Source organism: Eupeodes corollae, chromosome 1, assembly GCF_945859685.1.
Source record: "Eupeodes corollae chromosome 1, idEupCoro1.1, whole genome shotgun sequence".
Classification (NCBI taxonomy): Eukaryota; Metazoa; Arthropoda; class Insecta; order Diptera; family Syrphidae; genus Eupeodes; species Eupeodes corollae.
This window is the reverse complement of record NC_079147.1, coordinates 223,235,396-223,250,065: the sequence shown is the minus strand read 5'-3', so window position 1 is coordinate 223,250,065 and position 14,670 is coordinate 223,235,396. Positions and strand designations below refer to the sequence as shown.

The following is a 14,670-nucleotide window of genomic DNA, read 5'->3' as shown; positions in this document are numbered from 1 at the left end:
CAAGTTGCATGGTTATTAAACAATATACTTTTTTTAGTATGCCTTTTGGCGATGAATGTTTTGAACTTTAGTGGATCTGATAAGACAATCCAATTATTATAGTACCTAATCAAATCATAGGCTCGGATTCAACAATGGTCCTTGTATATTTTTTAAGTTAAAAATCAGCTTTTAAAGATCTGGTTATTCGTATTTAATGATAGAAATGCATGTGCTTACATTTATGCCTTTTAAACAAGCTCAGAGTAATATCGCTAAAATGTTGTATCAACTCCCATCCATTTAATGAACTATCAACATCAATAAATGCATGCAATGCATATTGGTCACTCCCCCTTTAATAAAACTAAACATTTCATTACTACTTAATTCTTGACGTGCTTTCCTTAAGCTATTTGATTATATCATTAAGAAATCTTATAATTACACATATTAAAGATTCAAAAAGTGCAATTTGTTGACAATAAGTTCTTCTATTAAGAATAGTAAGTGATTATTTCGATTATTGTTGAATTCTAAAATTGTTTATTTCCTTTTTATATTACACAACAATTTATTTTAATTGCTTTGTCCATCCTTAAGTATAAGATGGAAATGTATAATATTTCGCCTTTTGTATTAAGGAAACATAAATCTAGGGATTGCTGCATGCAAACACTTTAACAATGCGTAGGCTGAATCACAATTATTTTTGATTCCATTTGCTAGAATAAAAAAAAAATATTATTTTACAATTAAAAAACTAGTAAAGAAGAATACATTTATTTACCAGCATCTTTGCATTGCGCTAAACCGTTAAAATACTCTTCTTTGTAATGATCGGGCATTAAAATGTCGACTTGTTTAAGGGATGACTCATATAGGAATTTGCCCTTCTTTATCTGTGAATTATAAGAAAGATATTATCGACTAAATGATGAAAGAAGATCAAAAAAGCTTTAAAGACTGATGAGCAACACGACCTTACTGATCTTGTTAGAATATCATAGGATCAGTGAAAACTATTTTGATTGATCATACGAGAAAGTAAAATCTTGATTTGTGTCAAAAACGCTCTATTTCTAAACTCGTAATTTTTGATTACTTCACCAAAAACTTCATACATGGTACACAGTTCGGCAACCACTGTATTCTCTTCCTTGACAGCTATTCATTAAAGTTAAGAATAAGGGATAGAAACTGAAATGAAGGAGAAATTAAAGAATGCCGGAAGACATTTTTGAATTTAGAGGTTTTGTTAAACATTCTTGAGAACTGTTGTTTTTCTAACTATTGTTGAAAATGGGTTAATATTATCATAGCTAAAAGTTTAGATTGTTACGCTTTATAACTATATGATGTCATCTCATCGCTTCTAAGCTCATGATTGAAGTATCAAGTATTTACAATTTGTAACATACTACAACTTAGCTCGGAAACTTCGTTGAAAGTGTTGAACTGTCAAAATGAATGAATGAATGAATGAATGAATGAATGAATGAATGAATGAATGAATGAATGAATGAATGAATGAATGAATGAATGAATGAATGAATGAATGAATGAATGAATGAATGAATGAATGAATGAATGCATGAATGAATGAATGTGGGCCGTGGCGTGATAGTACGGCATGATAGGACGGTGTACGCCTACGAACTAATTGCTTACAGAACGGCCCAAAAGGTTGAGGATATTAGAATTCTCTTGCAGAGTGATTTCGACAAGATTCAGCGATATTGCGGCGACTGGAAACTGAAAATAAATTTCCAGAAGTCGGAGACAATTCTGTTCCGGACTTCGTTGGCTAGGGCCACGAGGGATACGTGCAAGGATTGACGTAAGATGGTCATCGTTCATCCTCACGGGCAGTCATTAACGAGCAAATGTGTAGTGAAGTACCTCGGTATCTGGTTAGATCAATATTTATATTTCGACAGACATATAAATGCTGCTCTGAATAGGGTCGCTCAGTTGAAACGGCTATTTTACAGCAGTGGACTTGACCCCAGAGTGAAGATTATTGCTACATGGCCCTCATACGGCCGATGATCGGTTATGGTTGTTCTGTTTGGTTCAACTTTGCCTCTTCCCAGATGTAGAAGTTTCAGGTGTTCGAGCGGCAGTGTTTAAGACGCTGTACTGGCTTATATAGATTAGCCGAATCTTCTTACGTGCATTACTATTCCAACGAGGTCCTATACAACGGGACTCGAATCAACAGAATTGACAATTTCGTGATAAAAACTCGTTCAAGGTCACATTGTAAGAGCTATTACTTCGACCAATTTAATTTTCGGGGCGTTCTATCCGAACGACGAGTATTTTGAGAGTACACGCTTGAGAGGCTTCATTCCACCAGAGGCATTCCTCTTTTTAGATAGATGCGGTCTGATACAGGATAGATTGGCAGTTCCGCTAATCTACCAAGTCAGACGAAGCATTGTGGATAGACCACTCCTGTACAATCGGGACGTCATGGCACAAGGCGGAGCAGAGCTCCTTCGGTTCAGTAGGGCTGTGTCGAACGGAAACGAACTGATGGGGTGAAGCAGGAGAACCAGTTTTGGTGGCTTCAATTGGCACTTATTAGTGGGTAGTCGGAATGGGGTTTTAAGCCTTGGCTGGCTTACATACTTGTTTCATAGTTTAAGGGTTTAGTTTTAAGTAGAATAGGCATGGTGGCACAAACAAATATATAAAAAAAATTAAAAGAAACATGGAAGAAAAGGATCTTGATACTAGTTTTTTCTCTCAAGTTTTCTAATAAATACAAAAAATAAATAAAATGGAATTGAAGTTAAATAGATCTTAGGGCCGAAAAGCATTAGAATTAATTATTATTGTTTAACTTAGTGTCCGTATGGGACCAGTAAGTTAGTTGTAAGTTATGGTTAATTAGGCTAGTTTTATGAGTTTTTGTCTAGCTTTAAAATAGTTTTAAGAATGAATGAATAAAAATGAATTAAAAAAATAAAGGGCATAGGACTGTCATGCCAAAGGTCTTGATTTCAATCCCTTCATGTGCCATCTGACGTTTATACTCCAAGAGCAATTCTTGTCATGAAAAGTGTTTTTTTTTTCAAATTAGCCGTTTGAATTCGACTTAAATCTGTAGGTCCCCTTCACAGATTACTCGCACACAGAAATGGCTGTGAGTTGTAAATCACTAGGCCCTAGTTCTCTGCGGACGGTTGCGCGACCTAATTGATTAAAATGTTTTTTGGCTTGGAAGTAAACAATGAATATAAAAGCCAATCATCATTGTCATCTTAATCGAATCATAAAATTTCATTGTACTATAAACTAGTTTTTCTAGTTCCCTTACTTAACATTCTCAGGAATCAGGATTTGACAACTTTGATTTTAATTTGTGAACGCACCCTTCCACAAATATTTGAATTGTCACTGGCAATCATAAGAGCGTTTTTTTAAGTGACACAGATTAATTTTGTTTTAATGAGTTCGTCAATAATCAAAATATGATTTATTGGTCCGGTGAAAATCCACATTTACTTAATGTCTGCGGCGTTAATGGACAATATCTTTTATTGGACTTAAACGATCGTCACATTAATGGAAATATATGGACGATATGGACTTGGGTGACATTATGATTTCAACAAGGCGGTTCCAGAAGCCACACAGCGCACCCTAGATATATTTATGAGTAAGTTTGATCAGCGAGTTATCTCAAGAGATAGACCAGACGATCGGCCGGCAAATTCCAGTGATTTAAGGCCTATAAAATATTTTCTTTGGAACTACGTTGTGTCATTTATAGGTTCAATAAATCGACTGCTATATAGTTTTAAAATTATCTAAAAAAAAAGGTGCCAAGTCCTTATTGAAAACCTATTTAAGGTTTGGAGGTATATACTCGTATTTTGAATTATATTTTGCTTGCTTCAACAACTAAAATAGAATACAAAAAAAAACATTATAATGTTATAATAATGATCTATGTAGTTAAACAAAATTTATAAAATTACATATTTAGGTCGATAAAAACATAATATAAACTAAATGCTGTAGACTAAATTTAACATTCCCCATTATTAATTTGTCATCATTATAATTTTCATAAAAATTGTATTATTTAAAATGATATTAATACTTTCATATAATTATTACCGTTTGCATCATTTCTAAAATGCAATTTATATAGCATTTGACATCCTTCTCATCAGGCATTATTCCTTTTCCAATGTTGTCAGCTACTTCTGCAAATTCAAATGAAAGTTAAAAATGAACACATTATTTTGTAAAATTTAAAAATAAGTCGAACATGTATATAAATATAATTTTCCAATAAGAGGTTTTATTTTAATATCAACAATTTTGTTTCTAAATAGAGAGAATACCAATGGAAAACGATATCAACCAAATGGACCACGGGTACAGCATCGTTATATCCTTTCCATGACCAATTCGCACATTTGCGCCTGTATGTCGTCGATAACTTCAAGAATTCCATTGGGCAGGTTCAGACAACATAAGAGACTTCATTTGCAGTCAACTTCATTCTTTGAATATCATTTTTGACAAATGCAACTAGTTACTTAGTCAAGTGTCATGAGTTTCAAATTCAGAAATTTACTTCCTAAACCTCTACTTTAATTTAATAAATATGATTTAAAATTATGAAAATTAATATAAAAATAAACCAGCATGGTGTTCATATATGCGTTTAGCACCGATGTAATCGGTCATCAGAACATGACAGTAGCTCTATGTAGTTCATATTATATGGAATCTCGATTTATCCGAGAAAATATGCGTCAAGACAAGGTGTAATGGTCATCTTCTGAAGAGCCCAACCATTACATCGGGGTCTATCAAGATTTGTATTTTGTACTGTAAAGAAATATGACTTGTTTCTTTTGTAAATTGACAAGGAACCCTTTTACAGAAAACATTAAATGAAGTTGTGCAAAAAGTACATGAATTATAGAGCAATAAAGTTCAGCTTTCAGTTGAATGAATACACATGATCAATTGTCATTTTGACACAAGTAGATTTGACTTGATAGTTAGGGCGATTGTTCTTGACTAACTTTCCAGTCAACTTTCCAATAAAGCTGCCTTAATTGGAAGGCAAATTTTTGGCAGCTAGCCAATTGAATTCTAGAAACTTGCCTTACTTTCAAGTTCCTTATGTCGCCAAAACTTGCCCATTTTTAAGATTTTAAATCTAATATGCAGCTGGAATAGACCCTATATTTCCTAAAAAAAACTCGAAAGTTGTTTAATCACAAGACTAATTTTGAACACCTCTTCAAAAAAAAAAATGTCAGGAATTTTTGGTTGCAAAACTTCGAACTTTGGCTAGATCAAAGGTAAACCTTAGAAAATTATGAACTTGGTTTGTTTTTTCGGAAGATAATAAAAAGCTGAAGAACTGAGACCTTAATAATCTTTAATTGGTCCTCACACAAAAATAATACCAATTTTCTTTTGTTAAAGGGGGCTTCTAATAAGTAAGTGGTTTCATTTTGAATTGGCCAGTTTATATTTCTAAGATTTCTAATTTATTCTCGAGATATTGCATCATTAAATTCAATTCTCAGATTTCTGACACCAAAATTAAGAAATTTTGTATGGAAAATTTTGTTTAATTTTATGACAATACAGAAATCTCGGAGATATTCGAAACATAAATTGGCCAAATAACACGCTATTTGAGCAGCTGTCCCTTTTGGTGCTGTAATAATATGAAATTTGACAGAGGATATCGGCGCTGTATTTGGAGGATATCGTTTAAAATTATTATTAATAAAACACCTGTTGTTTTTACAATGATGGATGATTTCATTGATTTCTCTTGGAAAACACTGGTTTTTTAATGCCAAATTGAATCTCTATTTTTTAAGTATAGTATTTATTGAAATCACACTTCGCATTTGCAGCATTTGCAGAATTTTAAAACAAAATAATTTCTTCTTATTCTACTGGTAAAATATGATTTAAGTCAAAAATAATCTATTTCAATTTACCTTATAAAATGAAAACATGCCTTTTTATTCCAAAGAATTGGAATAATCGTTTAAGCTGTGACCTAATATTAATGTAAGATAACAGGAAGTCCCACTGTCCTCGCCGCAGAAGAAAACCATTTTTTCAGGAACGTTTTATTGTTTTAAGTCAAAAAAAGTATGGAGTAATTTTGTCGTTTTCGCTTCCATTTTGAGTTAAAGAGGTTTTTACGTTTTTGGTAAGTATTATTGGGTTCTGCATAGCTAAGCTTTAAACAATTCTTGAATAGGTAGTTCCATGGTTGCCTTCTTTGGCAAGGACTATGCGACACCTTATATATGTACATACTACTTACCAGGGGAAACTTTTGAAAACTTCGGTAAACAAACATCTCTCATTAGCTTTCCTGCTGACATCATTTGATCTTCTGTGGCCTGAGAATGATCGAAAATTAAAGAAATTTTTAAAAAAATATATATATATTTGGAACGTACATATTTTTCATAATTGAAATTTAAATGAAAAAAGAGGCTGGGATGCGACCCACACTAATAACTTCCCATCCCGTCTGTCGATTTGTCTTGCTTAAAAGTTTCTCTATATGTACTCGTATCAAATTTTACCAAATTTGAGTACTATTTTATGTAGATTTAATTTTTTATGAAAAAACGGACTGTTGGATTTTTATATAAAAATTACTGAATATCAAAAACAATATTTTCTATGAAAAAAAAATAAGTTTGAAGCCAATATTTCAAATTTTTGAAAAGATATTTGAGTTTAGGTTTAGGAGGTTTTTATTTTTTTTTTTTAAAACTGTCAATTAGATTTTTTTCAAAATTTGACTGAATGTTGACAACAATATTTTTTGAAAGATAAAAGTAAATTAAAGCCAATATCTCAAAGTTTTAAAAAGATATTTGAGTCGAAAATCAATTTTTACCAACTTTTATTAATTTTTTTTTTAGTTTTTTTATTTGTTGTAAAAAAAACTGTCTATTCGATTTTTCTCAAGATTTTTAAAAATGTTGAAAACAATATTTCTTATAAGTTAAAATAAGTTTGAAGCTTAAATTTCAAGTTATTGAAAAGATATTTGAATCGATATTCAATTTTTACTAACTTTGAGTAATGTTTTTCTTAGATTTTTATTTTCTATAAAAAAAACTGTCAATTCGATTTTTCTTAAAATTTTATGAGATATCAAAAACATTATTCTTCGTTGCACAAAATTGTTTTGGAGATGAAAAAATATTTTAGTCGTAAAATATTGGAGGTGACAAATTTTTTTGTTGGTTTATTTGGTTTATAAAAAAAAGCGTCAAATGGATTTTTTTCAAAAAATATACATCTTTGATATCACGTTACAATATATTATATAAAATTTAATTCAAGTCTCTATCGTTTTTGGTTCGTAAAATATTTAGGGTTAACCAAAATGTTCACCTTTTTTTTAAACTGCTATGGTAAAAAAACCACCCACTCAATTTTCTTCAGAGCCCTTTCTGCATCTTTCTGCCTTATTATCTGTATAACAAAATTTATTTGAAGTCGATATCTCTTCTGGTTCTTGAGCTATGGAGGACGAAAAAACGTTGCGAACGTACGGACGTACAAACGTACGTACACAAGCACGCACAGACATCTTTCTAAAAATCTTTTATTTCGACTCTAGGGACCTTAAAACGTCGAGAAATGTCAAAATTTTCTATTTGACAAATCGGACCCATTACAATAACTTCCTATGGGAAGTTAATAATTACATATTTCAAAAATGTATGAACGTTTTTGACTGAATCGAAATATATATGTTTATAATCAAACTTAGTTTATCGGCACCTATTAGATCGCCATCAAATAAAACATCCTCATCAATTCTACCTTGAAGTGTTTTGGAACTACCACTTAAAAGATTTAATGTTTCCGAAAACAAAAAAATGACAACTTTGCTTTTTTTTATAAAATTTTAAAGATGCGAATTATTTTCAAGCGGTACATGAATTGGGTCTTGAAGTCTTGAATCCTTTATTTTTTTAACACCCATTAGTTTCAATTAAAGCTGTGCAAATATAAATATGTTATCGGTTTTTTTGGCAATAATCAACTCAAGGATTTTTTGAACTAAAATTTGTTTCCCATCAAATTCATTGTTAAAATTGTATTATTTTTGTGTAAGTCTACTTAAAGGAGAATTATTGGTTTTCAAAATATTAAAGCAAATCCACTAAGCACTTATAGAAACGACAATTTTTCGGACGTCTTTGCTTTATTCAAACATAAAACAGGACTTATTTGTGTGAGACATTGATTTTAAATGCGTTTTGAAAAAATTATGTATTAAGCACTCACTCCTGCCATCGAGTAATCCACAAAGCATGCAAAAATGCCAATTTTCAAAATAAATTTTAGAAGACACGACATTTTATGTTGCTACTTTCACTTTGATTCACTTAAGTAAATATAACCCGCTAAGACATTCAGCTTATCAAAACAACTTGAAATGTTTTGAAATATCTTTGCATGATTCTTTTATATTTATATGTAAAAAATCTATTGACATTTTTTTGATGAGAAGGGAGCAGACACAACGTATTATTAGGTGCTTTTGATTGAAAGGTTGTTGCAAAAAGGCGGTCTTGTAATAATTGCAATATAATAAGTAAGTTATTTTCTATTAGGAGAAAAACAGAAACTAAAATAAAAAGTGGGCAGGTAGATCAACCGTTTAGCACCATTGGAAGAAACATATAATATTAAATTCTATAAGATGTAACTATTCGAAATCAAGTTTTTTTTAATTGCTCTACCAAAAAATCAAATTCAATTGATCTTTTGACTTATAAATTGAAGTTCTGAATTTTTTGTTTTATAGATACTATAAAACTAATTAGAAACATTACTTGCTTCTCATTTCCACGCTCACTTTATCAAATGTGACTAGAATAGCGGTATCCAAAACGGTGTAATGCCAGCGTTATTAGGTAATTGTTTGAAAAAGCATCATTTCTGCATAAGTCTTTGCAAAGTACACAATAAAATCAAGGTAGAGTGTAAAAAGTATTCGTTTCAACTGGTCAACTAATTAGAAACAGTTAAATTACATTTGATTTGGGTGAATAAAAATAATCTTTTTATTTTGCATTTGTAAGTAGAAAATTCTGAATTGTCTGCAAACGTTTTTAAAGAGGTAATTGCAATGGGAAAATTAAAGAGCTGTGATCCTCCTACAAGGATAGTGATTCTTGAGCTTTGGAAGCTTAAAATGTCCTATAGTGCAATTGCATCCCAAATGAACTGCTCTGTAAAGAAAGTTTTCAATGCAATTAAGCATTTTCAAAACTTCGGGACTGCTGAAAATGTACCTCGTAAAAGACGGGCCCGTAAGACAAGCTGCCAAATAGATCGAGCAATTAGTAGGCTGGCCAAAAAAGACCCTAAAATAAGTTCCACAGAGATACAACGCCAACTCTCGGTTGTAATTGATGTCCCGTCCCGATAGGGCCACGCACTATCAGAAGAATATTGGTAGAAGTTGGGTTGCATGGTCGTGTTTCCCGGAAAGTTCGCAAGATCACACGACAACTGGACAACAAACGAATGAAAGTACATAGTGTGGAGTGACGAAACTAAAATAAATAGGAAGGCCAAAAGGAACAGCGTTCCACCCTAAATACGTCTTGCCAATAATTAAGTATGGAGGCGGCTCGCTTAACGTTTGGGGTTGTTTCTCGAAGTGTGGAGTTTGTTCAATCCATCGAATCGCTGACAACCGTTAAATACATTGACATTCTTAAGGAACGATTAGTGGATTGGGCCGATGAAAACATGCCTGTGATATGGAAGTTTCAGCAAGACAACGACCCCAAGCACACTGCTGGAACAACGAAACAGTTCTTTAGGGACCAATCGATAACAGTTCTGGAATGGGCATCATTAAGTGCAGACCTAAATCCACTAGAGCATCTTGGGGCAGATGTTAAAAGAGCTATTGCTCTCAAAAATAACTCCAACAATGATGTTCTTTTGAAGGTATTAAAAATAATAATAAGCTGCTTGGAAGGCTGTACCCGTAGAGCAGTGCAGACGGCTTATTTCATCAATGGAACGAAGATGTCGGGAAGTTTTGAAGCAAAAAGGTTTCGCAACAAGGTATTAAAGATAAATACAAGGTAAATGATATTATAAAGTTATAAATTTTATAATAAGATATGATTTTTCGCTTTGTTTCTAATGAATTGTCCACCAATAAACGCGGTGTTTTTCGCAGAAACTGCTATATGAAATAAATTTTATGTTTGGGAAACATTGTTTTAAGTTTAAAAAATATATTTAGAACAAAAATATTTTTGCACAAAAAAAAAAACACAGATACCTACTGCTTTAAAAGTGAATTCAATTTGTGTTTCTAATTAGTTGTCCACAGCTATATGTTTAATTTTTTTTTTTTTTTTCAAACTTAAAACAAAATCAATTTCGTTGTTTTATATTACTATTTTTGCGATAACAATATTCTTTCAAAAAATTGGTAGCCGGTATTTGGAAAGATCGGAAAATCTTCAGCTAGCTGTCATATGCATCAAAGCAATACAAATAAAAAACACTGCTTTAAGCATTATTCACATGAGCTCAACCAACGAATGAACAAATATTCGTCGATTTTGACATTTCTTTCACATGAGAGTTTTTAATTCGTCGCGAATGAAGTTTGACAAGGAGCCACAGCCGAACACCATTCACCACCGATACCAAAGCAAGAATGATTTTTTTAGGTTAAGTACGCGCTATTATTTTATTAGTTGCGAGTGTGGATACTGTGGAACGCGAATAAAGTTTGACAGTTCGTATCAACTACAATTTTTTTTTGCGACGAATAAATTTGTTTTCTTAAATTTATTAATATATGATATTGAAAAGTAAAATATGTCTTCAAACGTATATAAACTCGCATTTTGTAATTCAATCGTCGTTAGTTGGTCGTGCTCATGTGAATACTGCTTTAGTCCCTTTTAATGTGATGTCATAAAGTATTCGGAGTTATGAAATCCTTCACTCGATTTTCAATTAAGATTTCGATTTATTTACATAGTACATTGGTTTTCAATTTCAATTCCAAAATATTAAAATTATAAATAAAGTCATAAATGTATTACATGTTCAAATGGTAGACATGACTGTGCATTCAAGAGGACACAAGCGTCCACAGGTTTTTCTCAAAACCCACCTCTGTCTATGAACTCCTACTCTCACCTCCCCGCGGTGAACATCGGGTGCCTAGCACCTCAACTGGAGATTGGGTTCCAACCCCAGTGGAAAGATGTTGGGGGCAGCAAACGAGAAAGGGGGGGAGGTGTTTCCACTAAGGCACCTCTCCTTATCCAGGCGGCAGCGGACGAATCCTCAAGATGGAATCAACGGTAGCATCTACAGTTCCAGTAAGGTTGAACTACTTAATGAACACCTTAGGCTAGGCGCGCACATGCAACTTTTTCGAAACCAAATAGTTTGATCGTCAGTTGCCCAAACATCGCGCACATAAGCAACTCCAAAAGTAATCAACGAAATAAACCAATACACAGAAAACATTTATTCACTATTTCTATCTCATATACACGAAACAAAATAGTTCAAATTTGTCCTACTCTTTTGCTTATGAAAGAAAAGAGTAGATATATTGTTGCAATACAAAATTATATAAAATATATTTTTTGTTTTTTGAAAGTCAATGAAATTTTCAAGACATGGATTTTTACGAAATGGCACTGATATGTGCGTTTGAATTAAAAAGAAGGAATAAACCTGCGATCAAAAGGCAATATTGGGTTCACCCGTTGAACTCACAACGCCTTGTAAAAGGGCAATTCCAAAAAATGTATCTAGACCTCCGATCCCACCCAAGCAAGTTCTTCAATTACTTCCGAATGAGCAACAGAAGTTTTGATGAACTTCTGTTTTTGATAAGGCCTTTAATAACTTTCAAAAATACCAGGTGGAGGAAAGCAATATCTCCAGAAGAAAGACTGGCGGTTACACTGAGGTAAACAAATAAAGATTATGTTTTAATAAAAAATAATTATTTATTAATTCATTAAATTAAAATAAAATGTAGTTCATAGTTTAGGGAAAAAAAATATATGGTTACAAGTGCAAACTGACTAATTTGATTCGGAGTCCGAATCGTTCTTTGAATACGAATGATATCGTTTGTGTTATTCTTTCTTTTTGAAGCTCTCTTTGTTTTGGCCCTTTCGTTTTAAAATGCGCAAAAATTCAATTTTGACATCAAATTTTTCGCTGTCGTTGAGTTTTTTAAATGATGGCAACAAGGAGAGTAAAAATGTTTTGTCTTCATCTAAATTTTCATCTTTTTTCTCCCCTAAAATCTCCAACAAATCCTGCTCATATGTCGTTTTCTTTTTTTTTTGGATCCAGTCGCTTAGATTTGTGTGGTTATTTCGGGTGTATTCTGTTCTTCTGTTAAGAATACCTCCAAATTTTCATCAAATTCTTCAATTTCGCAATTGCTGACGGTTGGGCGGTCTTCCATCGAGGACAAAAGGAAAGATAATTGGTCGAAGTAAACATATTTGCGCCGCTTAGTAGCTGCTTGGCCTGATTTTACATTTTTTTTTTTACTGAGCTCTCGGCGAAAGCATGTCTTCAAATTTTTCCATTTATTTTGAAGTTCTTTGACTAAAAATATAAAAGAAAATATTGTAGTTTAAAATAATTTGACATTAATTTCTTCTCTAAAATTGATTTTTAAGACCAGATACTTTCTTAATTTGTATTTCCTTGATCAAAAATATTATTTTCTATAGGCACCTTGCAACAGGAAACAGTTTCCGGTCTCTTCATTACGAATTTCTCATAGGTGAAACAACCCTACGAGAAATTATTAAGGATACATGCGACAAAATATGGATATGCCTAAAAGAAAATTACATGCCGGAACAAACAGAAGATACTTGGAAAGAAGTTGCAGACAAATTTTTAACAAGTACAAATTTCCCCAATTGTGTAGGAGCAATTGACGGCAAACATATAAGGGTCCAAAAGCCATCTTAATCTGGATCGAAGTATATGAATTACAAGAATTATTTTTCATTGGTTCTTATGGCTAATAAGAATAACTGAATCTACCACCAGATCAATTGCTCCCAAATGACAAAGGGGGAAAATGCGTGCCATTTGTGTTTGTAGCCGATGAAGCTTTTGCCTTATCAGACCACATACAGCGTCCATTTGGACGAAGAAATTTGTCCACGGACAAGAAAATATATAATTATCGTCTTACTAGAGCCCGAAGAATGGTGGAATGCTCCTTTGGAATCTTAAGTAATAAATGGAGGATACTACATAGACCACTTGACGTGCATCTCTCATTTTGCGATAATATTATTAAAGCCTGTTGCATCCTTCACAATTTTGTTCGCAAAAGAGATGGGATAAGGTATGAAGACACTTTGTATGAGTGTTCGTTGACAAAACCTAATATAACAAATGTACGTGGATCTCATGATGGTTCAACAGCAAGGGATTATTTTGTAAAATATTTTAATTCACCTCAAGGTTCAGTACCATGGCAATATGAAAAAATATAAATTTATATAAAATCAAAATGCTATGACTCAAAAAAGAAATTATTTTTGTATTCGATTTTACTTAAAAATAAACGTATCTCAAGCTCCTGTATGAAGTGTATTAATCATTAAAACCATTCAATAAATATACCAACACTTTTAAACTGCTTTTTTTTCACAACTTAATTCTCCTTAACATCAGTACCTATTCTTCGAATAATAAAAAAGTTTCACAAAAAGGGTAACAACCCAGCAGTCATGTCGTAAACCTCCTATATTTTCATTTAAGTGTGCTCACCTTTTTCATTTTTTTCCATTGTTGACATGTTGTGCCAAGTAGGTACCATCTTTTCTGAAATTTCTTCCCACAGGCCGGAAACAAAGTTTCTGTCTGCGTGCTCCGCCATTGAAGCATCATAAATCGCTTGACGACTTTGAACATTATTTATAAAATTTTCGGTCCAGCTAGCATCCTCTTGGAAATCTGGAAGTAAAATACATATTAAGTTACCTAGACACATAATTACCTAATTTTAATTTTCAATAACACAAAAAAGTCTTACCTTGTGAGTCCATATTCATTTTCTTAAGATAATTTTCGCTGAAATTAAGTCCGTCTTCAAGTTCTAACTTTGAAACAAATATTCAAAATGAATGCAAAAGCAAGGACAACAAATGTATTTATTTTGAAATCCCCTTGCCAAGAAACAGTTACTGCATAACAATATGTGTTGAAACACATACTAGTGTAAAATTGTGGGCTGGGGAAGGAATCATTGGTTATTTATAAAACCATATTAAGCAAATATCGAAACCAAAACACACCCACAATATCATTGGTTATTTCTAAAACCATATTAAGCGAATATCGAAACCAAAATGCACCCCCAATATAACGCCTACTAGACGACTGCGATTACTCCTTTTTTTTGGTTTCCTTTCGGTTGCCAAAACGCTTTTTAACACTGCGATGAAAATAAAACATCTTTCAAGTTTGCTTTACTTATTTATTTTTAGTGATAGAAATATTATAATAGATCTTTAGTAACTAACTTTATACTTATATATATGTATGTATATGGGAAAATACATCAAATAAATGAAATTCGTATTAAAAGAATTATAAAATGACCTT

The 14,670-nt window shown here is 32.3% G+C and overlaps 2 protein-coding genes across 2 annotated transcripts; both read right to left on the bottom strand.

Moving 5' to 3' along the window:
• Positions 1–493: 493 nt before the first annotated feature.
• Positions 494–8,465, bottom strand: LOC129939465 (general odorant-binding protein 19a). Its single transcript, XM_056047488.1, has 5 exons — positions 8,305–8,465; positions 6,311–6,389; positions 4,114–4,202; positions 770–881; positions 494–704 (listed from the first exon to the last, which is right to left on the bottom strand). The coding sequence occupies exons 1-5, from the start codon at positions 8,374–8,376 to the stop codon at positions 619–621; spliced, it is 438 nt and encodes a 145-aa protein (XP_055903463.1). The 5' UTR covers positions 8,377–8,465; the 3' UTR covers positions 494–618.
• A 3,661-nt stretch (positions 8,466–12,126) lies between these two features.
• On the bottom strand, positions 12,127–13,999 carry LOC129942014 (uncharacterized). The gene is made up of 2 exons (XM_056050805.1): positions 13,834–13,999; positions 12,127–12,645 (listed from the first exon to the last, which is right to left on the bottom strand). Exons 1-2 carry the CDS (start codon positions 13,940–13,942, stop codon positions 12,389–12,391), a joined length of 366 nt encoding a protein of 121 aa, XP_055906780.1. The 5' UTR covers positions 13,943–13,999; the 3' UTR covers positions 12,127–12,388.
• Positions 14,000–14,670: the final 671 nt, after the last annotated feature.